The 22,266-nt window shown below is 40.7% G+C and overlaps 1 protein-coding gene across 10 annotated transcripts in view; it reads right to left on the bottom strand.

The window, feature by feature from the left end:
- The window catches only part of LOC138735840 (casein kinase II subunit alpha), a 60,925-nt gene that overhangs the window by 26,098 nt on the left and 12,561 nt on the right, over positions 1 to 22,266 (bottom strand). For 6 of the 10 annotated variants that reach the window (XM_069884331.1, XM_069884330.1, XM_069884337.1 and 3 more), the window contains one exon: positions 6,285 to 6,513. In XM_069884331.1, the coding sequence (XP_069740432.1) occupies positions 6,285 to 6,385 (101 nt within the window). In that variant the 5' untranslated portion in view covers positions 6,386 to 6,513. Of the gene's footprint in view, positions 1 to 6,284; positions 6,514 to 6,601; positions 6,636 to 22,266 lie in introns of all 10 variants that reach the window. The other 4 variants (XM_069884332.1, XM_069884334.1, XM_069884336.1 and 1 more) reach the window with 1 other exon arrangement.

The raw sequence follows: 22,266 nt of genomic DNA, 5'->3' as shown, positions 1-22,266 counted from the left end.
AGCCAAAACATCAAAATTTTAATGCTTCACAGTCCCTGCTTTACAAGATTTTCCATTCAGGACCAAACACTGACATCCATCCATAGCCACTATTACTCATCTATAATAAACAAATTTACTCAACTTCTCAAGTCCTCTAAACAACCAAAGTGATCATTGGGATCAGGCAATTAGTTTTCTCACAGCAAGAACCCACAATTACATTTTTAAAGAGTAATTTTGGCCTCAGCCACAGGAGAACTTATTTTCGGATGAAGTTTTTTTTGGGTGAAATTAGTAGATGGCTGAAACCTTGAGTTTAAGGTCTGACCTCAGCATTGCACTATCATGGAATTAGAGAACCAATTTAAATTCTATGCTAAAATCTTAAAATGGCACCCAAACCAATAACAATCAAATTGATCAGAGAAGCAAAAATATCAAGGAGACAGACTGCAGATGCGAGAATTTGAATGAAAATAAAACTAAATTGCTCAAGCAATCAGGTTAATAGCCTTTATGGGATTGGGGGTGAAGAGAGGGAGAGAGAGAGAAATTGGTCCACAATGAATCCAGACATTGCATCAGGACTGGTAGATAGCAGGTAGAGAAAATACACCAGAATAAAGTGTGGAGAACAAGACCAATAGGTGATGGGTGAATTGAGGGGTGAAGAATGATGGACAGGTGGAGCCAAGTGGGGGCAGTCAAGATTTGGATTCAGACAGTGAATGATCGATGAAATTGGACAGAGGAAAATAGAGGCAGATGGATCCAGGGGGCAAGGGTTGGGGAGAGGCAAGGAGAAGGATGAAAGTAGAGATAGCTGTTGCAAAAGTGTCAAGGTAACATTTAATTAAGTTTTACAAAACCCCTAACCATGAACCTGTCCTTGCAATTTCCCCCCCACCTTTTTGTTTATCCTCCTCCCCTGTCAAATCTAAATCAACCAAACTGGGACACAACAAAAGATCATTTACAGAAAAAAAAACTGCAATAATTTAAAATCAGAAGCCAATAAAATCATGCACTCAAGTATTAAAGCAAACAAAATGCATGATAATTGAAAACACTTTTGCTTTGGTCACTAAACCTGCTCTTTTTACACTGCACTATACGTTCTGGAGGAAGCTTATATTGGATTTAAATTGCATAAATATAACAGGCCAGACTTGAGAGTAATCAGAATGTGTAATGGGATGTCAAATGAAATGCTCCAAATGCTTTCTTAGATACATCCAAGTACAAAAATACCAAAATACATAAAATATTAATGGTCAGGTATGTGAAAATAAAAAGGCTGGCAAAATGGAGAAAAAAAAACTAGGCCATATGAGAAAATATAAAAATGGAAAATCATTCAACTTTAAACACATGATTAACTAATACAGATAAAAAGCCCCCCATAGGACTGAGCTATATAATAAAAATGTAACACTAACTCATATCAGAGAAAAACAAATTGGCTCCCAGGTGAAGGCTGACAACAATGTTTAGCATACTTCAAAAGATCCTTAGTAGATAACTAAGTGACATGTTTTTTGTTAGAAACCAAAAATAATTAGGATGCTTTTTACTGCCAGGGAATATTTAAAAAATGCAGACTGCAATAGTCCAGCTTCTTCAAATACTTTCAACAACCTACAGGGATAAACTCAAAAGTGAACAATGGACATGTCTAATGGTGTAATAGACTTGTACGAGAGAATTCTTGAACTCGAATGAGGTACAGTTAGTGCAACACCGTTACAGTGCCAGCGACTCGAGTTTGAATCCAGTGTTGTAAGGAGTTTCCACGTCCTCCAGTTTCCACTGACCCTCCAAAACGAATGGTGTTGTAGATTAATTTGGGTGAAATTGGGTGGCACATGTTTAAATGGTTGAAATGGGCTTCTACCGTGTTGTAAATATTAAAATTTCTAGGTAAATAACTTTACAACCTCTACATTCCCTGAAAAATAGATCAGAGCAAATCAGATCAATCTTTACTATCTATCAATGAAGGTTCTTGTGGAGAAGGTGGCAAGTCACCATTGCTGATCTCAATGATAAAGGTGATTAGTTAAGTAATTCGAGCAAGTCACTACAATCCATTTTGTACATACCACAACATGTGCGACAGTGGAGCAAGAAGTGAAAGGGATGGTGGTAGATGAGCAGTTTGCTTTGTCCCGGATGCTGTTCAGCTTCTTGAGCACTGTTAGAATAGCACACAACCTGGGAAGTGGAGAGTATGCCATCACACTCCTGACATACCACTGAATGTCAGGGGTGGGCAGATATAGTTGTTCTTTGTGAGAGATGTTCACTGCATGGCACAAATAGTACTGGCCCCTTATTCACTCATGTTTCCATTTTTCCTGGGTCATGCTGCAGGCAGGGGCACATTACTTCATTTACCAATGATTATGGATGCAGAGTTAAGATTGTGCAAGATTGAAACAGGAGAAATCATGAGGGAAACAAGGAAATGGCAGATAAATTTAACAAATAGTTTGGCTATATCCCCATGGGAGTTACAAAAAACCTGGAAACAATGAAAGACTACAAGTCTAGAATAAAGCAGAAGCTGAAAGAAATTAGCATCTGTTGAAAACTAATACTAAAAGAAACAGAAAAGTAATAAATCTCTTGGACCCAATGACCTGCATCCTTTTTTGTTTGAGGTGGCTATGGAGAGGTTATAGCAGTTATTGGTAGCCATCATTCAAGGATAAACTTCCTTTCATCCTTCACAAGGTCAGATGTAGGATGTTTGACACCCATTCTACAATGATGCATTCAATTCGCAACTCTTCAGAAAATGAGGCAAACCATTCCTAGAGGCTGGATATTATATGGTGAGCAATTTATCTCTGGACACCTCAAAGCCTTTCCACTATCTCTCCAATACACACTTCAGGAGTGTGGAAAAAATACTCTCCATTTGCCAGCTCCAACAACTCTCAAGAGGTTTGAGACTACCCAGGATAAAGTGGTTCTCTTGGCTAGCACACCACCAACCCAAACAATTATTCCTTCCACCACAAGCAAAGGTTTCAGTGACTACGAGCTACTGAAAAAATTGTGAAAATTACTGTGTACGTATTAGAAGGTGAGATGTACTAGTTTGAATTCAGACAAAAGAAAACGAACAACTTCCTAGAAGGGTGGGTATGATTAGGTCCAACCAGTGAAAGTATAAATTTTTCAATCAATTGCAAAGATTACCAGTTTTCCTGGAATTGCAAGTTTGTTGTACAAGCAGAGATGAAACAAACTGCATCGAAGACTGTGGAGACTAAGTTACTGTGTATACTTGAGAGAGAATCGATTTGAAATCAGGATTATTGGGGGGTTAGCTCAGGAAAATACTTAAGATCAATGAGACTATCTAATAGAATGCTGGGCCCTGAAGAGCAAACTGTTTTAACAACCATTACTACTTTTTATATTATGTATTCACTGAACTTTTCCAATTCTGACCTTGTATTGAAAGGTCATTCAGTGATGGAAGTGCTGAAGACGGTCTCAGATACTGGGCTTAGCAAGGTAGAACTCTAACTATCGGAATGCTTTTCCTTAATCCCCATGAACTTCAATTGTGTCATGGATCTTTAATGCCACTCATACATGCTGTCTTGACAGTAAGGGGAGTCACTCGCAATTCATCTGTGATCCAGCTCTTTGATCCATGTCTGGACCAAGTTTGTGATAACGTGTAGCTGAGTCATCCAGTGAAAACCTACTGGGCACTGGCGCAAAGGTTACTGGAGAGTAAATGGTCCTTGATAACACTCTCAAATTCCATTCTTTGCTGATGTTTGAGAGGAGACCAATTGAGTGATATGAACACTTTGGATTTGTTCTGCTTTTGAGAACAAGACATCATGCAACATTTTCTACATTGTCACATATTGCAACATTGTCAGCATGCAACTGCATCACAGTTTGCCGAGAGGTCCAGCAAATTCCAGATTTCAATTTTTTTTAGTGCTACAGCAAGCATATTGTATCCCATGCTCTCAGAGAGTTTTGGATACCATATCGGGCAAGTCAAATGTGCTGAAGACCAATTTCAGTAATAGTGAAGTCAGTAAAGTTGATATGGAGTACTTGCTCAATGTATCTGAGTGAATCACTTTTTTCCTTCTCTGCAGCACCTCCTATTTGAGGTGGTGTGTTAGAATTCCTTTAAATATGAACAAATCTTTAATCACACTTCCCCTCCATCTTGTGTCAATATCAGTATATCTATTCAAACCAATGTTATAGTGATACCTTCCTTTACATTAATGGAATCAACACTTAAGAGTCATTATATTAGAGAGATGCATCACCGACAGCAATGCTGCATGAAGATACTGTGACCACCCATACCAGTTGCTGGTGAGTGGTGCAGCTGCTTAGCAGAGATATCAGGCTATTAGCTGTACTCTCACAAGGTGAGAAGTGAGACCACTGCTGTGCACTGGTAGCACCTAATTCATGTATGACAGGCTGTCCAGATCCTATGGTTTTTCTCACCATCTCCTGCTGCATATAATGGAAGCTGCTAACTCTCACCTGACCACCCACAGATTGGAAGAACACCTTATTTTCCATCTGGGCACTCTCCAGCCAGATGGCATTACATCAACTTCTGTTTTCTGCTAACCTGCTTGCCTTCCACCACCCCCCCCTTCTCCTTTTCTAGTTTTTCCAGTTCTCCCTTCCCTTCCACTCACCCATCTCTCTTCCTCCTGATCACTGCTGTCTCCTCCCTCCCTTTTCCACCTTTCATCTTTTGCTTTTGCCCCCACCTGCCTTTCCTTTTGTTCAGACAGCTGGCAAAATGATTCCAAACCTTGATGAAGGGCTAAAGCCTGAAATGTCGGTGATGTATTTTTAACTTTGCTACAGAAGACACTGTTTGACCAGCTGAGTTTCTCCAGCATTTTGTTTTTGCTGCCATCTCTCCGTCTCTCTATTTGGCTGCAGACCTCTCCCTAGCCTAGAGATTTCTCTGGTAACAAATTCAATAGCCAACAACATTGTGCTTATTACGAAAGAGTTTTCTAGGCTGGAGAGAGCTGTGCAGTTTTCAGAAATGCTCACAGTACTTGCCAAAGTGCAGCCCTGAGCCTCCCATCTCAGCACCCTGCAGTTGCTTTGCTTGCCATGCCCAAATCACACAACACGAGCCCAAACAGGCGACCGCGTCCATATCAGGCATGGGATAATTCATTCTTGGGAACACCAGATTCCAAGCATTGCAATGAGGTAGTAGGGAGGGCAGAAATTTGGCCACATTCTCAGCAGAGAAGAGGGAAGAGGAGTGGTTTATGCCAGGTCCTGAGAACACCGGATCTCAAAGTAAAACAAATTTTTTGAAGCACGTGGTTACATACTGTGAGGACCAAGAGTGCTGCATCACAATATGTATATTAGGAAAATAACCATGCCAACATGGAAAAGAAAAGAAATACAATTAAAGTGACCACACAAATTAAAATGTCTGTGTTAATTTTGGATCCCACAAGGATAGCTGATTACATTTTCAACAGAATGTCTAACTGCAAAGTTTACTATTTTCATTTTCCAAGATGCAGTGTGCACCATCTGCAAGGTGTATTCCAGCGCCAGGCCATGGCTTTTTTGACAGCACCTCCCAACCGAAGACTTCTATCACCTTGAAGGCCAAAAACAGCAGGAACCACAAACTCTGTGCTCTTCCAAATCGTACATGATCCTTACTTGGAAATACACTACCAGTCCTTCATCATTGCTGAATGTAAGTTCTGGAACCTGACCCAAAGCAATGTGGAAGTACCTTCACAGACGTTCCAGCTATTCAAGGTCTTGTATATGGAGAAGCACAAGAATAACTCAGCAATCAATAAATGCTGTCACAGAATGCAAGGAAAGACTATTTCAACCATACAATTTTTAAATGTCACAATTGCTTCAAGGTTTCATTTTCTCAGTGGTTAACTCTCGTGTTTGAGTTAGAAAGTTGTTAAACAATCCTCCAGAGATTGAACAGAGCTTTCTGACTCTCCATCAAATTGCCACATCTCCTGAATTTTTGGGTTTCAGATGAAATCTTACATTGCCTTCTCAGATGGGTAAGACTTAACCCAACACATCAAAGGAGTCCTTCCACTACCAAAGATAACAAATGCATAGAACCTACACTAAAAAAATAATTTAAAAGATCATAACATTCAAAAATTGATTGAACAAATCAAAATGTCCCTAGATTGTAAAAGACAATTTTTAAAAAATAGGATCCATCCTATATTTGTTGCTGAACATTCAAAACAATCCATTTTAAACAAACTTACCCCCATTCCACCACGTGAGATTCATAATCCCAGTATTCTCTTGGTTTGTGTGTATTCACATCAGTGTAAACTCTGGCCCTGCTTGGCACAGGTCCTGCCATGTCTTATTGGAGAAGTACAGAGGCAATTCAGAAGTAGATGTTGAGTGGTTTAACAGCTGGGGAAAGCAATTACTTTCGGTACCGATGATCAACGGAGTGGGAAGGGTCTCACTCGGATAACACTTTCACTGTTAAGGAGAGCATAAATAAGATCATTATAGTTAACAGTGGGTATCTTTAGGAGTTTTGTCAAATAACATTGCTTATTGTATCTACCTCTCTGAACTTGTGCAGCAAGTTTCAAAGCACTCTATGAAAAGAAAGAAACAAATAGGTAAACTACCGATTGTACTTACAGGCTGTGGTATGTTTGGCTTACAGCTATTCTGTATAACAATGAGAAGGCTCCTATGATCCTTTGCATTTTATTGACATACATTTTAAAAACTGCTATAAATCTGAAATCTGCCTTAAAGGCAACATCAGGGAAGAATCAAAATCAGTGAAAGGCAACAATATTCAGGTCACACTAATATACTATAATCCGAACCAGGTTATATTGAAATAAAATATGAAAGTCTGCAGACACTGTGACTTTAGCAAACACAAAAAAATACTGGAGGAACTCTGTTGGTCTCACAGTCTCCAAAGTTCTGTATCTTTGCCTTCGATGTATGCTGTGAGGTCTGCCAAGTTTCTCCAGCATTATTGTCCTGCTTTGCGGAAACTGCCAAAATGTTTGGCCTGGAAGTCAGCCTGAAGAAAACTGAGGTCCTCCATCAGCCAGCTCCCCACCATGACTACCAGCCCCCCCCACATCTCCATCGGGCACACAAAACTCAAAACGGTCAACCAGTTTACCTATCTCGGCTGCACCATTTCATCAGATGCAAGGATCGACAATGAGATAGACAACAGACTCGCCAAGGCAAATAGCGCCTTTGGAAGACTACACAAAAGAGTCTGGAAAAACAACCAACTAAAAAACCTCACAAAGATAAGCGTATACAGAGCCTTTGTCATACCCACACTCCTGTTCGGCTCCGAATCATGGGTCCTCTACCGGCATCACCTACGGCTCCTAGAATGCTTCCACCAGCGTTGTTTCCGCTCCATCCTCAACATCCATTGGAGCGCTTTCATCCCTAACGTCGAAGTACTCGAGATGGCAGAGGTCGACAGCATCGAGTCCACGCTGCTGAAGATCCAGCTGCGCTGGATGGGTCACGTCTCCAGAATGGAGGACCATCGCCTTCCCAAGATCGTGTTATATGGCGAGCTCTCCACTGGCCACCGTGACAGAGGTGCACCAAAGAAAAGGTACAAGGACTGCCTAAAGAAATCTCTTGGCGCCTGCCACATTGACCACCGCCAGTGGGCTGATAACGCCTCCAACCGTGCATCTTGGCGCCTCACAGTTCGGCGGGCAGCAACCTCCTTTGAAGAAGACCGCAGAGCCCACCTCACTGACAAAAGGCAAAGGAGGAAAAACCCAACACCCAACCCCAACCAACCAATTTTCCCCTGCAACCGCTGCAACAGTGTCTGCCTGTCCCGCATCGGACTTGTCAGCCACAAACGAGCCTGCAGCTGACGTGGACTTTTACCCCCTCCATAAATCTTCGTCCGCGAAGCCAAGCCAAATAAAAGAAGAAAAGATTGGAATACAAATTCAAGTAGTTTTCATTTTCAGACATAATCCTTACATCGTTTTTTTTACAGATAAGATTTCACAATGCATTTAGCACTATGCAATTTAAGCCAGCAATAGAAAATCACAAGTACAGAATGGATTGCACAAAACAAATCTTTAACTCGTGTTGAATACACCGACTTCAAACTGAATGCACTCTCTACTCTTGATTCTTTTTAAGTTGATTTCAAATATACCTTAATGCAAGAAACTAAATGAATCTGCCATATTCTGAGAAAATGGAGCCAAGTTCCACCATTAACCACAAATTATTCTCAAATGTGCATCTTGAAAGTTTCACTACATGAAGTCACAACTTTAAAATAGCACATCATGTTTAAAAGTGGAAATTGCATTAATGTTTTCCCAAATAGATCAAAATTATTTTGCCACCTTGGATTAAAATAAAAGACATATATTAAATAAATAAAAATAAAGCACCATTGGTGGGGAATTTTAAAAAAATTCTACATTATACTAGAAGGGCCAAAGAACATTACAGCGCAGAAACAGGGTCTATGGTTCTACACCACGTAATGAACACTGACTGTCAAAAATACAATCTTTGAAATTTTAACAGATCAGTGAACACATCAGAATGTAAAACCAAAATTTTGAATATAGCTAGCTTTGGAGCATAACGCAATCTTCATTTCTGTTATTTGAATATAGAAAGCATGGTCAAACAAGATAGAGATAAGGATTGTTTTCAATTTCCTATCTTTGAAGATGGCATAGGTGGCTTTCAAAAGGCATGGGTTATCTGTGACAGGGCTTTGAAAGAACCATACAATTAACTGCACAGCTCCACTCTTTCCCTAGTATAGCACACATTTGTTTGGAATGTTACAGATGAAAGTGCATTTCAGAACATACCAGAAAAAAAATGCCATTCACTGCCAATTTAAATTTGTCTTTGTTTAAAAACAGTTCCATCAAAACGCTTCATAATTTTCCAAAGATCAATTTCCTCTTGCATAGCTTCTCGTCTCTGATAATATTCTCTGCATCTTCATCGCATTCAGTTCCCAAAGTACACTCTACTCCAAATTAAAGGTAATCTGTGGGTCAAAAATTTAATATAGCCCCCAAGCTGTCGCATTCCATGCTTTCATAAAGACGCATCTTATTCCCACTTTGAAAGAAAAGCTTTAATCACCTGCCCAGCTATCTTCAGAGATTTAAAAAAAATTTAAACCCAGGTCAGTTGGCTCCTGTATTCTATATAAAATTACTTAATTTAAGCTTTAATTTAGGTTTTCAATGTTCTTCCCAATTCACTATAACCCAATTGTATGCCAATTAATTGACCTCTAATCCACACCACATGAACTATTTTTGTCACAGCTGAAAAAACAATTTTCAGGTGAAAGTATAGAAACATCCCCAAAAATAATTGGCTCCCGCAAGGATCTCAGGTACACCATCTTGAGCTCCGATTCCAGGCCTCAGTTTGGCCCCCTCGAGGAGCTTGGGTACACCTCCCCTTGCTTGTTGCCGTCCCCTCCCTTCAACTATCACTTCCAGCCTTTGCAACAACACCTCCCCCAACTCTGTTCAGATGCCTGCCGACATTTTTCCATGCCTTGATAAAGGGCTCTAGCCCGAAACGTTGGTTATGTATTTTTATCTTTGCCAAATAAAGGACACTGCTTGACCTCGGAGTTTCTCCAGCTTTGTATTTATACCCCAAAAATAATCTACACATTTATCTGCAAATAACAGGTGTCTGACATTTCTAAAGTGCTGCTATAGAAATAATTGCATACATTGGAAAGTGGGCTTTTACAGGAAAATCTTTTGAATAGTGAAAACATTCAAACTGCATCTCATCTTGCATGCACTGGCACCAAAGCAAACAAGTTCAGCCTTTCCAGTTAACAGAGGACCATCTGGCATTTCAGATTTTGTTTAAAAAGTACCCCAAATTCTCATCCAGCAAAATATCACCATGCAGAAAATACCAAGCATCTCCTTAAAAAAATACAAACAGTGCTATTCATTAAACCCAAGTGCAGTCCTACGAATGCTCTTTGTACCACACATATGTAGTACCAGGTGCCAGCTGCTGACTCTATGTCAATTTTAAATATCAAGATTGAGGAAATGTCTCAGAACAAAATGGGATGATGCTCAACATTTTTTTTCAAGAATATGCTTGTGTGCAATTAAAAAGCATTAATTAGTCCATGCCCAATTTGAGTAATGCAAGCCAAATTCAAAACAACTTCTTTAGCTTCTAGCATCTATTAGAGCAATATTAAAATGATAACCAAAACTAATAAAAGATGTGTACTTGCACTGTCCATATGAATTGGATGAGTTTTAAAATAACTAGTCAAAATAACTTCGCCACTGAGTTACTAAACAGGCAGTCAGAGTCACTCGAATCATCACCATTTGCTAATTTCATGCATTAATGTCTGGAAGCACAGAACTTTGTCCATAAAGCAAAAAAAATCTGAAAATCCAGAGAACAAAGATTTAAACTTTGATGTACAATATATATAAATTATGAATGAAATTAATTAGGGAAAGAGAACACTGGTAAAATTCCAGCAATTAAAATATAATTTTAGACTGTGGCTGATAAAAACACCAGGCTTAGTTGTGTATGTTTACAAGACCAAAAATTGAACTGTGATCCCAATTTTCAAGTTCATTATCATTTGATTGTACACATACAATCAAATGATAATAAACCATGGTGTATATACAAAAACTGTCTTTTTCTTTGGCTTGGCTTCGCGGATGAAGATTTATGGAGGGGTAATGTCCACGTCAGCTGCAGGCTCATTTGTGGCGGACAAGTCTGATGCGGGACAGGCAGACACGGTTGCAGCGGTTGCAGGGGAAAATTTGTTGGTTGGGGTTGGGTGTTGGGTTTTTCCTCCTTTGTCTTTTGTCAGTGAGGTCGGCTCTGCGGTCTTCTTCAAAGGAGGTTGCTGCCCGCCGAACTGTGAGGCGCCAAGATGCACGGTTTGAGGCGATATCAGCCCACTGGCGGTGGTCAATGTGTACATCGTAAATAAATCACAATCAAAATAAATATAAATATTTGAGGTGCTTCACATGATTACAGGAAGATCAGTCTAACAGCCTGCGGGAAGAAGTTATTCCGCAGGCTGACTGTCCTGACTTTGGTGCTCCCGTACCTTCTTGATAGTAATGGGTTGAAGATACTGTGCGCTGGATGGAAAATGTCTTCTACAATTCCTTGAGCCCACTTTAGACAATGCTCCTAGTAAATGTCATTTATAGAGGAACGGGAGACTCCAGAGATCCTCTCTGCTCACTTAGTTATCCTCCATCTAGAATTCTGGTCTGATGCTTTGCAGCTACCATACCATAAAATGAAGCAGCCGGACAAGATACACTCAATTGTATTCCTGTAAAATGTTAAGGGGGGGCTGGTAGACATCCCCTCCTCACCCTCTTTAGGAAGTGTAGACATTGTTGCACCTTCCTGTCTAATGAGGTGTTGTGATTTTGTTTTATATTAATATCCTCTACATTTTACCTCCACATTCTTCTGGTACTTGGGAAAGTAATTGAGAAAAAGGAGTGCTGATATTCCAAAAGTACCAAAAGCATTTACTGCTAGAAAATCAGCACGCAAAATCATTGAGGACCCCTTCCATCCTGCACAGAGTATCAGAGCCAACACCACCAAGCTAAGGAACAGGTTCTTCCCATAGGCAGTGAGACTGCTGAACAACCAAAGAAACTACTGACACAAAGCATCTGAGACTCTCATTTATACAAAACGATATTTACTGGTATTTATTTTTATAGATATGTGGTATATTTTGGTGTACAGGTTGACCCTCCCCCACCCTTCAGCCTAATTTTAAGGGTTTTATGGTATATCTGACCCCATTTTCTGGCTGCTGGAGGTGCTCTGTTTAAGGGTTTTATGGTATATCTGACCCCATTTTCTGGCTGCCTAAGGTGGACTGTCAACTCTCAAAGCTCATGATACCCGAGATGGGCCACTGATCAACATATACATCGACCCCCCCCCCCCCCCCCAATAGATCATGCGAATTGATCTGCTGGACATTGGCTGGAGGTGATTGCTATCATGAAGGGTCCATCGACACATCATAGCACATGACAAAAATATGAAGCGAGCTTTAAGTTGGTGATAGAAATGGTCAAGAAAACCAACAACTGAGCTGCTACTGCAAATTGGATGTGCATGAAAAGTTGGTAAGAGATTGGAGGAAGAAAGAAAAGACTAAGAAAAATACCAAAAAGGCAATGCTCATTGAGAAAAGGAATCACTCGTTGGGCAGAGTTGGAAAATCACATTGCAAAATTGCTAGTCACCCAAATTAGGAACATTTGCAGTGTAGCGGGCCAAGCTGCACCCAGACTTCAGTGATGATTTTGAGGCTTCAATAAGCTGGTGCAATTGTTTCATGAACAGGAAAAATTTGGTACTACACCAAAAAAAACCCCAAAAAGAGCACAAAAACTACCAAAAGATCTTGATCATAAAGTTTTCACCACTTTATTATATGAACTGGCAAAAATCAGAAACATGGACAAACCCCCCAGGAATTTTGACATGATAGGCAATAGAACAGTGGAATGGAAAGGTGTTAAAACTGTGCAACCAGAAGGACAGGCCACGAAAGGTCCAGGTTTACCGTGGTGTTATCATGCATGGCCACAGGACAAAGTTACGACCCACGGTAATCTTCAAATGCAAAATTAAACCGAAAATAAAATTCCCTGCAGGTATTTTTTGTACATTTTCATGAAAAATTATGGATGAAAATGGGGTAGAACTATGGATAGACAATGTGTGGAACAGGTGGTTTACGCAAAGAACAGAGTTTGCTAGTTTGGGATATGTTTCGTGACCACTTAACTGAGAATACTACATAATTCTTAAATGGCGCCTATCCTGGGTGGTTGACGACTATATTGCAACCTCTCGATGTCTGCTTGAACAAACCATTCAAAGACCATGTGTGCAAGGAGTGGAATATATAGATGTCGAGTCTAGGTAAGTTGTTTACGAAAGGTGGAGCAATGCACGATACATCACTTGATATGCTATGTAACTTTGTACTCAACGTATTGGACAAAGTTAAAGTAGAACTATGATGAAAAAATAGTTTAAAACATGTGGTTATTTCTTGTGTAATTGATGGCATGGAAGATGATTTATTGTGGGACACTGACAATGAAGCTACAACCGCCTCATCAGATACACTGGGACCCACATGATGACTGTTTAAACAGTGCGAGTATGGATGCACTTGCTGCCATCTTTGCTTCAGACGATGATAAGAAGAGTGACTTTGAAGGGTTCTAATTGTGTTGTTTTCAATAAAAATCTGTCGCAGTCGTTTTTTTTTTTGTTTTTCAAGGGTCGACTTATACTCCGACTCGGCACGGATTGGATTTTGAGCCAAATTTAAGGTCTCAAAAGTATATTCGGCATATAGGTCAACCCCCATTTTTTGTTTTTGTGTTTCACAACTTATACGCTGAAATAGAAAGTAATACTCGGCCTGCACATGTACGATTTGTCTGTATGTGTATTATGTCTGGTTGTGTATCTGGTTGCAACCAGGTATGGTCCGACCTAGGAGGGGAGGCAGGCCCCTCCAGCCCGGATAAGAAACCTGCATAGGAGAAGGCCACTCCGATATAAAACCTACGACCCAAGGACCTCGCTGCCATGTCCCAGCTTGCTTGGCCACGGCACACGAACCATGGGTGTAAAGGGTGGGGCCAGTACTGCGCACACTGCACTCCACCTAAAAGCTCCTTTGCGCAGGCCCGAGGACAGGTCCACGTCCTCTCCCTCCACATCCTCCCCCTCAAAAGATGCTCACAAACTCAAGCTAGCATGCTGGAACATCAGAACCATGCTAAACAAGGCTGACAGCCACCGACCTGAACGTCGGTCTGCCCTCATCACACATGAACTCCTCAGACTTGACATCGACATAGCCGCTCTCAGTGAAGTCCGCCTTGCAGATGTAGGCAGCCTCCAAGAACGTGGCGCAGGCTAGACACTCTACTGGTCTGGCAAGCCTATGGATGAACGACGCCTATCTGGTGTAGGCTTCATGGTCAAGATCTCCATTACCTCCAAACTCGAAAACTTCCCGACAGGCCACTCGGACCGGATCATGTCCATGCGAGTCACCCTTCAAAACAAGCGTCGCATCACCCTCATCAGTGTCTGTGCTCCAATCCTCCAGGCGGAACCAGCAGAAAAGGACAAGTTCTACACTGATCTGCGCAACCTCATTCAACGCACCCCTCCAGCTGACAAGGTTGTCATCCTTGGCGACTTCAACGCTCGCGTCGGCAAAGACTCAGAAACCTGGCCAGGAATCCTGGGCAAGCATGGTGTCGGCAAGAGCAACGATTACGGGCGCCTCCTGTTGGAGCTCTGCGCAGAACAGCGGCTTGTCATTACAAACACCCTTTTTCAGCAGAGGGACAGCCTGAAGACTACCTGGATGCATCCCCGATCCAAGCACTGGCACCTCCTGGACTACGTCCTGGTGCGAGAAAGAGAATTCCCTTGCAACCGCTGCAACCGTGTCTGCCTGTCCCGCATCGGACTTGTCAGCCACAAACGAACCTGCAGCTGACGTGGATTTTACCCCTCCATAAATCTTCATCCGTGAAGCCAAGCCAAAGAAAAGAAGTATCTGCTTATTTTGCAGAGGACCAGAGAATGCTGTTTCATCAGGTTGTACTTGTACAATCAGATGACAATAAACTTGACAAAGAGACTGGAAATATTTACTAATTGATTAGGAACAAGCAATTATTTACACTTTGAAAACATCTCAGGCAATTGACATGCTGGATACCTTAGGAAATCACACTGAGCACTGGCGCACCTCAGGGCAGCTAACTCAACAGTATTGCCAGATTCAGCTCCAACAGAGTCATTAAGTTTGCTATAACACAACGGTGGTTGACTTCATCGGCAACAATTATGAGTTGGTTTACAGAAAGGAGGTTGATAGGCTTCTACAGTAACTGGAGTTTCAAAGTGGGCAAGACAAAGGAGATAATTGTGGACTTCAGGAAGACCACTCCCCATGACACATCAATGGTTCTGCCAAGGACAGATTCGGAGTACAAAGTTCCTTGGCATTCATTTAAGGGATGACCTATCCTGGACCCACAACACCTCATTAGTCTGGAAGGCACAGCAGTGCCTAAACTTCCTAGAGGCTCAGGACTGTAGGGCGAACGGTTATATGATATGATTATATGACCCCCATCAACCTAACATCGTTCTACAGGTGTACAATAGAGTGTCCTGACTGGTTGGATTATAGTGCAGCATGGTAGCTGTAAAGCATAAGATCAGAGGTCAGAATGGGGGTCTCCCTTCCTTCTATCGATGTCATCTACAGGGAGTGGTGCTTAACGAGAGCTCAGGAGCATAAAAATCAGGATTGCCAGGCTGGGAACTAGTCTCCCGCAGGCAGCAATGTTGTACAATTCTAGAAACCCGCAAATTATTTTTATATACGTGATGATCCAAAGTAAAAAAAAAATGTGTTCTGTGTGTGGGTACTAAGCTCCGGAGATGTGTTATCTCATCAGGATGCACATGTACAATCAAATGACAATAACTTGAACACATTCATGTATCAATGAACCCAACAACTGAAAGGCAAAAAAAAAACTATAGATGACAATAAAATTCTGAGAATCTGCTATCCTGTTCATCATCTGGCTCAAGGGCTCTGTTCCTGCACTCCCCTTAAACTTAAGGGCTCTGTCCTGGTGCCCCTTTCAACCTGCTTCACTTGAAAATTTATAATACTGCATAACATCTAAAGCACATGAGGAGTAATATCCAAATCTATCCCCAATAAAGTCCCACAGGTAATTGCATATTGTAGTTTTACTGTAGAAATAAAACTGCAGGTCAGACACCATTTGTGAACAGAAAGTCAACTTTTCATCTTGAAAACCTTTTAATTCTGATGAAAGGTCACCAAATTAAAACATTAGTTCTGTTTCACAGTATCTGCCTCACTTGTCCGCTTAAAATCATCTGTGCTACCTATAATTCTATTTCTGTTGTTTTCAGTTAGAGGGCAAGCTGTTAAATTAACTGCTTGGAAAACTGCAGGATATGCAACATAGTTTTAATCAATTCTCAAAACTGGGCCACAGAGTCCAAATACACAGCAAATGTTAAAAAGATGCTTATATGGTATTCAGCACCTAAGGTAGAATAGATGCCAGATATGTGAATTTTCCAATTGCGTGGGACTCACTCGAACAATGCCTAATTAATACAGCAGCATTAATAAACAGTAAAAAGATAGCGCAAAATGTAAAACAATTTGAAAAAAAAATCAGTATTGTAGTGCTTAATTACGTAAAGTTTCTCTTTAATCAGGTAATTCCCGTAACTTACAAAATTTAAATTCGACCCCCAGTTGCTAGCGCTTTAAGTGTTGCACTAACCACTAGGCCACCATAATCAACAACACCCCCCCCCCCCACCCCATCCTTGACCAAGTTTACAAAGCCTTACTAATATACTTAATAAAATAATAAAGAAGCTTACCAAGAAAGATTAAGGAGACATTTTAAGAGAGTCACCCCAACAAACGAGCGGCATCAACTAGCTCTTCATCCTGGGTGACACCATTTTATTCAAACACTTTATTCAAATTTTATTTTAAAACAACTGCTGCAAGCAAAGCATGATTAAGGTACTCCACAGGCTGAACATTTGCTCCTATCTTCACCAAAGGTTTATATGTTACTTCAAAAAATATCTACTTTTACAATTGTAAACTTTTTAAAAAAGGATGAAGAGCTAGTTGATGCCGCTCGTTTGTTGGGGTGACTCTCTTAAAATGTCTCCTTAATCTTTCTGATGTTCCTCTGGTGTCTCTCGCTTTTTCCTTTGTCTAACTTGCGAAGAGCTTCTGCCAATGTTGCTTCACTTTTTTGGGCCCATAATGAACAGCGGGTGGGGCGAGCTGGCGGCTCGGAGGGATGAGCAGGTGGCTGGTATTCTGAGAATGCCACAATGCAATTTATCACAAAGTTGCAATAACTCGTGGCAAAAAATGAACATTTTTAAACTAAATATCCTTTCCTTCAAAGTGCAACCTGTGGACAAAAGTCTCCTTTGTGAAAATGATTCCTTATAGCCCCACTTGAGCACGATGGGTAAGAAAAAATTTCAACTTTTCTTCAAATTGCAACGTCATGTCACACGCAGAAAAAACCTTCAAATATTCAGAATTCCAATTGATCGGTTTCCGATTAATTGGAAGTATACTGCACCTGTATCAGTGGTTAAACAACAACAACGGCAGACTTTTTGAGCACCAACATGACGCCAGTGGAAAATTCACATGAAATAATGTTTAGTACGCAACAAAAAAAAATCTCTGCTTATAAAGATAAATGCAGCACCAAACACTAAATTCTCCTCAATGATTTTTTAAAAAATGTTTCCTCCAATTGTCATCTACCTCATTAACAACGGTTTTTGTCTTTTGCCACCGCCAGTCCACACCTCCCGGCTGCTGCCGCACGACACCTCCCCACCATTACCGCCAGTCCTTGATTACAGTCCCCACTGCCATCAATCCCCAACTATGATCCCCGCTCCTGCCCAGGAGCCCAAGGTGACTTAATGGAGTCATCATCTCCAGCTGCAGCCGATGCTGAAGACTTGGACCCAGCTCCATTTGGCATCTTCCCAGCTAGAAGCAAAGAACTGATTTTGTACCACAGAGCTCCGTTGTTACCAAACTGGCACCACCAGAGTGTCAAACTCCCCCAACAATCGGGCTCTAAATATGTATGTGGCAATGCATTCCATAAATCCATGACTCTCTGGCTGAAGAAATTTCTCTTCATCTCTGTTTTAAATGGGTACCCTCTAATTCTAAGGCAGTGCTTTCTTGTCCTGGACTCACCCACCAAGGGAAACATCTTATTCACATCTCTTCTGTCCATTCCAATAAATGGTCCTCATATGTTATCTCTTGCATTTGAGGAATCATCCTCGTAAATCTTCTCTGAACTCTTTCCAATATCAATACATTCCCTCCAAGGGGCCCAAAACTGCACACAGTACTCCAAATGAGGTCTCACCAGTATCCCATAGAGCCTCATCAATACCTCCTTACTCTTGTACACTATTCCTCTTGAAAAGAATGCGAATATAGCATTCACTTTCCTTACTGCCTATCCAACTTGGTGGTTAACCTTTAGGGTATCCTGCACAAGGACCCCCAAGTCCCTATGCACTCCAAATTTTTAATTTTCTCCCCATCTAAATAATAATCTGCCCATTTGTATTTTCTTCCAAAATGTACAACTATATATTTCTCAACATTGTATTTCATCTATAATTTCTTTGCCCACTCTCCTAAACTATCAAGTCTCCCTGCAACCTTCCTGGTCCACCATCTATCTTGGTATCATCTGCAAACTTAGCCACAAAACCATTTAATCCATAATCTAAATCATCGATATGCATTGTAAAAAGAGGCCCAACAATGACTCCTGCGGAAAACCACTAGTAACTGGCAACCAACCAGAACAGGATCCCTTTATTCCCACTTTGCTTTTTGCCCATCAGCCAATCTAATATCTTTCCTGTAATTCCATGGGTTTTCGTCTTATGAAGCAGCCTCTTATACAGCATCTTATCAAATACTTTTTGAAAATTCAAATACACAATATCCATAGCCTCTCCCTTGTCCCTATTACTTGAGATTACCTCAAATAAATTTCCAATAGGATGGTCAGGCAGGATCTTCCCTTCATGAAACCATGCTGGCTTGGACCTATCATGTCATGCTAGGTATTTCATAACCTCATCCTTGAGTATCAACGCCAATAACTTTCCAACCACCAACGTCAGACTAATAGGCCTGTAATTTTCTGTCTCCCTCCTTTCTTAAACAGTGGAACTACATTTCTGATCTTCCAGTCCTCCAGAACCATGTCAGAGTCTATTGATTCCTGCAAAATCATTTCCAAAGCATCCACAATCTCTAAAGTTCCCTCCTTCAGGACCCATGGGTGCACTTCATCCAGTCCAGGAGACTTACCTATCCTTAGACCATTTAGCTTCCCAAGCACTTTCTCTCCAGTAATCCTGACTGTATCTAATTCTATTTCCTGAGACCTCTTTCAGGTATATTGTTAATGACTTCCACAGTGAGAACTGAACAACATTTATTTCCTCTGCAATCTCCCTGTTACTCATTATAATTTCTCCAGCATCATTTTCAATCAGTCCTATATTTACCTGTGTCTCTCTTTTACTCTTCATATATATCCTTTTGTATATTATTTGTCAAATTCCTTTCATAATTCATCTTTTCTTTCCTAATGACTTTCTTAGTTTATTTCTGTAACTTTCTTTTTTGAAAGTTTCCCAATCCTCAGCAAATTATCCTGTCTTTTTACCTGCCTGTCCTTTTTGCCATATTTGCTGGACAGCATCTTCGACTTTTTTCTATTTTCTTCTTTCTCAACCCTAACACCCAGGTTTCCATCCCCCTGCCAACTTAGTTTAAACCCTCCCTAATAGCTATATTAAATATCCCTGCCAGGATACTGATACTGTGAGTTCAGGTGTATTCCATCCTTTTTGTATAGATCATACTTCCGCCAAAATAGATCCAATGATCCAAGAACTTGAAACCCTGTCTCTCACACCAGTCTCTTTGCCACGTATTCATCTGCCTAATTTTGCTATTCTTGACTTCATTAGCAAAGATGGCAAAAAGGACAGGCAGGTGAAAAGACAGGATAATTAAGCCAGAGATCATCAGATGCTGCTTAGGATGTTTCTATAAACATTCACAGTTCAGGATCTTTAAGTGGCAACAACATGGTTTGCAATGACAAAGTTCAATGCAAAACAAAAGATTAGCACATATTCTCCAGAATTACAGAAAAGCTTGCCCAATGTTCCACTCAAAGCAACACAGAACAATCCTTGAGAAAAACAACAATAGGTAACAGCTGAGGTAGCACTTTACACAGCTCTAGGTATAGTTCAATATATTGCATTGACTTTCAATTCAGCTTATTAGATATAGAGGCTTAACAGCAAAGCGGTATCATGTTTAAGAGAAAAAACTTCATCCATTTTGCATCAGAACTAAGAACCTGGAACATAAAATCTGATTGCAAAATGGGAACTAATTCCATTTACCTTTGTACAAGGGCCATATGCTTTTTCACAACACATTATTTGCTGGTCAAGCAAACACCAGATTATCTAAATAGCATCGGTATTGGAACACATGACCACAAGCAACTCAATTCACATTGAACTTCCATTTCAAAGTAGATTTAATTCCATAATCTGGAAGTAGCTCTCCAAAAAAAAAGGCAGTACTGTTGACTGGTGAGGACTGGGAGAATGGGTAGCCGAGATACAGCTCTGCTCCACGTGGTCCTACTACCCAGTCCAAATACGGCCTGTTAAACAAGTTGTCAGTGCTTTTTTAAAAAATATCCTGCAACCACAGGGTCTGTGACCAAGATGGGAGTGCCTGTGATGGGGAGTATATCATAGGGGTTGCAGATTCTTGGGGAGCAGCGGACTAGCGCAGGGCACCAGCAACAGGGAGAACACCCCCACTATCCCCACTGAGGAGCATATGAGGCAAACAGTGACCATGGCAGCAGGCACAGCGGCTGAAGGACCCACACAGGATATGGGCTGCTGGCGACTTGCCTTCAAGGCTACAGACCGATGGAGACAGGCTCATGGGAAACTGGTATTGGATCCGGGATTCAAGAGAATGCTGAGGGCAAGGGCTCCCAAAGGGCCTCGGGCGCTGAAGGCTTCCTGAGATTTTGATCTGGAGCTCAGGTTGCCAGTGTTTTTTTTTTTAATTTTTTTTTTTCCACACTATGAACCATACTGACCAAAATACACACAAACATTTCCCTCTTGAATATGCACAGTGTCATTTTCTCCCTCTTTCCCCCCTCTGTTCCCTCCCTCCTTCATCCCCCTCCCCTTTGAACTGGAGTCTGTGTGGCTGCATAGGCTGAGAGAGCACTGGAGGTGAATCCAGATATTTGCTGACTGGGGGGTGGGGGAACTCTCTTTTATTTTTCTATTTTTGACTGCAAGGAGCACTGGATAATTCAAATGGCGAATCTTTATCTGCATTATGGCAGACTAAAGGCAATTTTGTGTAATATTACATTTTTGTTTTATTACATGACAATAAACAGTATCTAATCTGAAATGCATTTACATTGTAAAGACCCACACCACTAATTTGCCATGTAGGTAACCCCGCATTATGCAGTTACTACTTTCATAAAGATCTAGTCTATCCATGTCAAAGGTTTAAGACATATTACTACTTTGCTGTTTGAGGAAACCAAAGCAGAAGCAGGATGCAAGTGAAGAGGTGGGTGGTTGAATCAAACAGTGGTGGCCTCTTGAGGAAGTATACTTCAGAACCATCTTTCACAGAGATGCATTCTCAAGTAGTTACAAGGATGAGATGGATTTTAGAACTGAAAAGGAATAAAGAATTTTGCAAATTTCAGGCAGGAAAATGGACAAGTTCAAAGAACATGTAGATCATGAAAGTTTTGAATCGTTGCGCTTAATCTCCTCCCATTTCCTATTTTGAGTTCTTGTGTCTTTTTTTAAAAAAAACTCCCATTTTCATGTAGATGTTAATACAATTGCTTAATACTGACAGGAGCATCAGCTTAAAAATCAGTTTACAGTAACTGGCTTCATCTTAAAAATTACACCATTGTGTCACGTATCTCAACTCATTCAGGTTAACCAATACAACATTCAAACTGGAATTATGTACTTTTGCTCCATTCAAAGCCATTTTGATGTCAATTTTCAGATGCTTCAATGAAAAAATATATTTAAAAGGGTTACTAGAGTGACCCTTTCACACATCACAGCTTAGATTCTAAAGCAACGCACAAGGCTTAGATTCTAAAATAATGACCACAATCAGACTGATAATTAAGAGCTATCTTATTGTCATCGGTCTTAAAATTAAAAGCACAACCAATAAATGGCGAGTTGTATCATCTCTTAAAAAGTCTAGCACTTTTCCCACACAATCTTACAAAGATTTTGTTGATTTCTAAAATGGTCAAAAATATTTTTCAGCAATTCCAAGATATCTACATTACAAAATGGGCAACTCATGCCAAGGATAAGCAGAGACAAGAGAATAATTTCTTCGAAAAAGAAAAA

This window comes from Narcine bancroftii, chromosome 6 (genome assembly GCF_036971445.1).
Source record: "Narcine bancroftii isolate sNarBan1 chromosome 6, sNarBan1.hap1, whole genome shotgun sequence".
Lineage (NCBI taxonomy): Eukaryota > Metazoa > Chordata > Chondrichthyes > Torpediniformes > Narcinidae > Narcine > Narcine bancroftii.
This window is presented reverse-complemented; position numbering and strand designations above follow the sequence as displayed.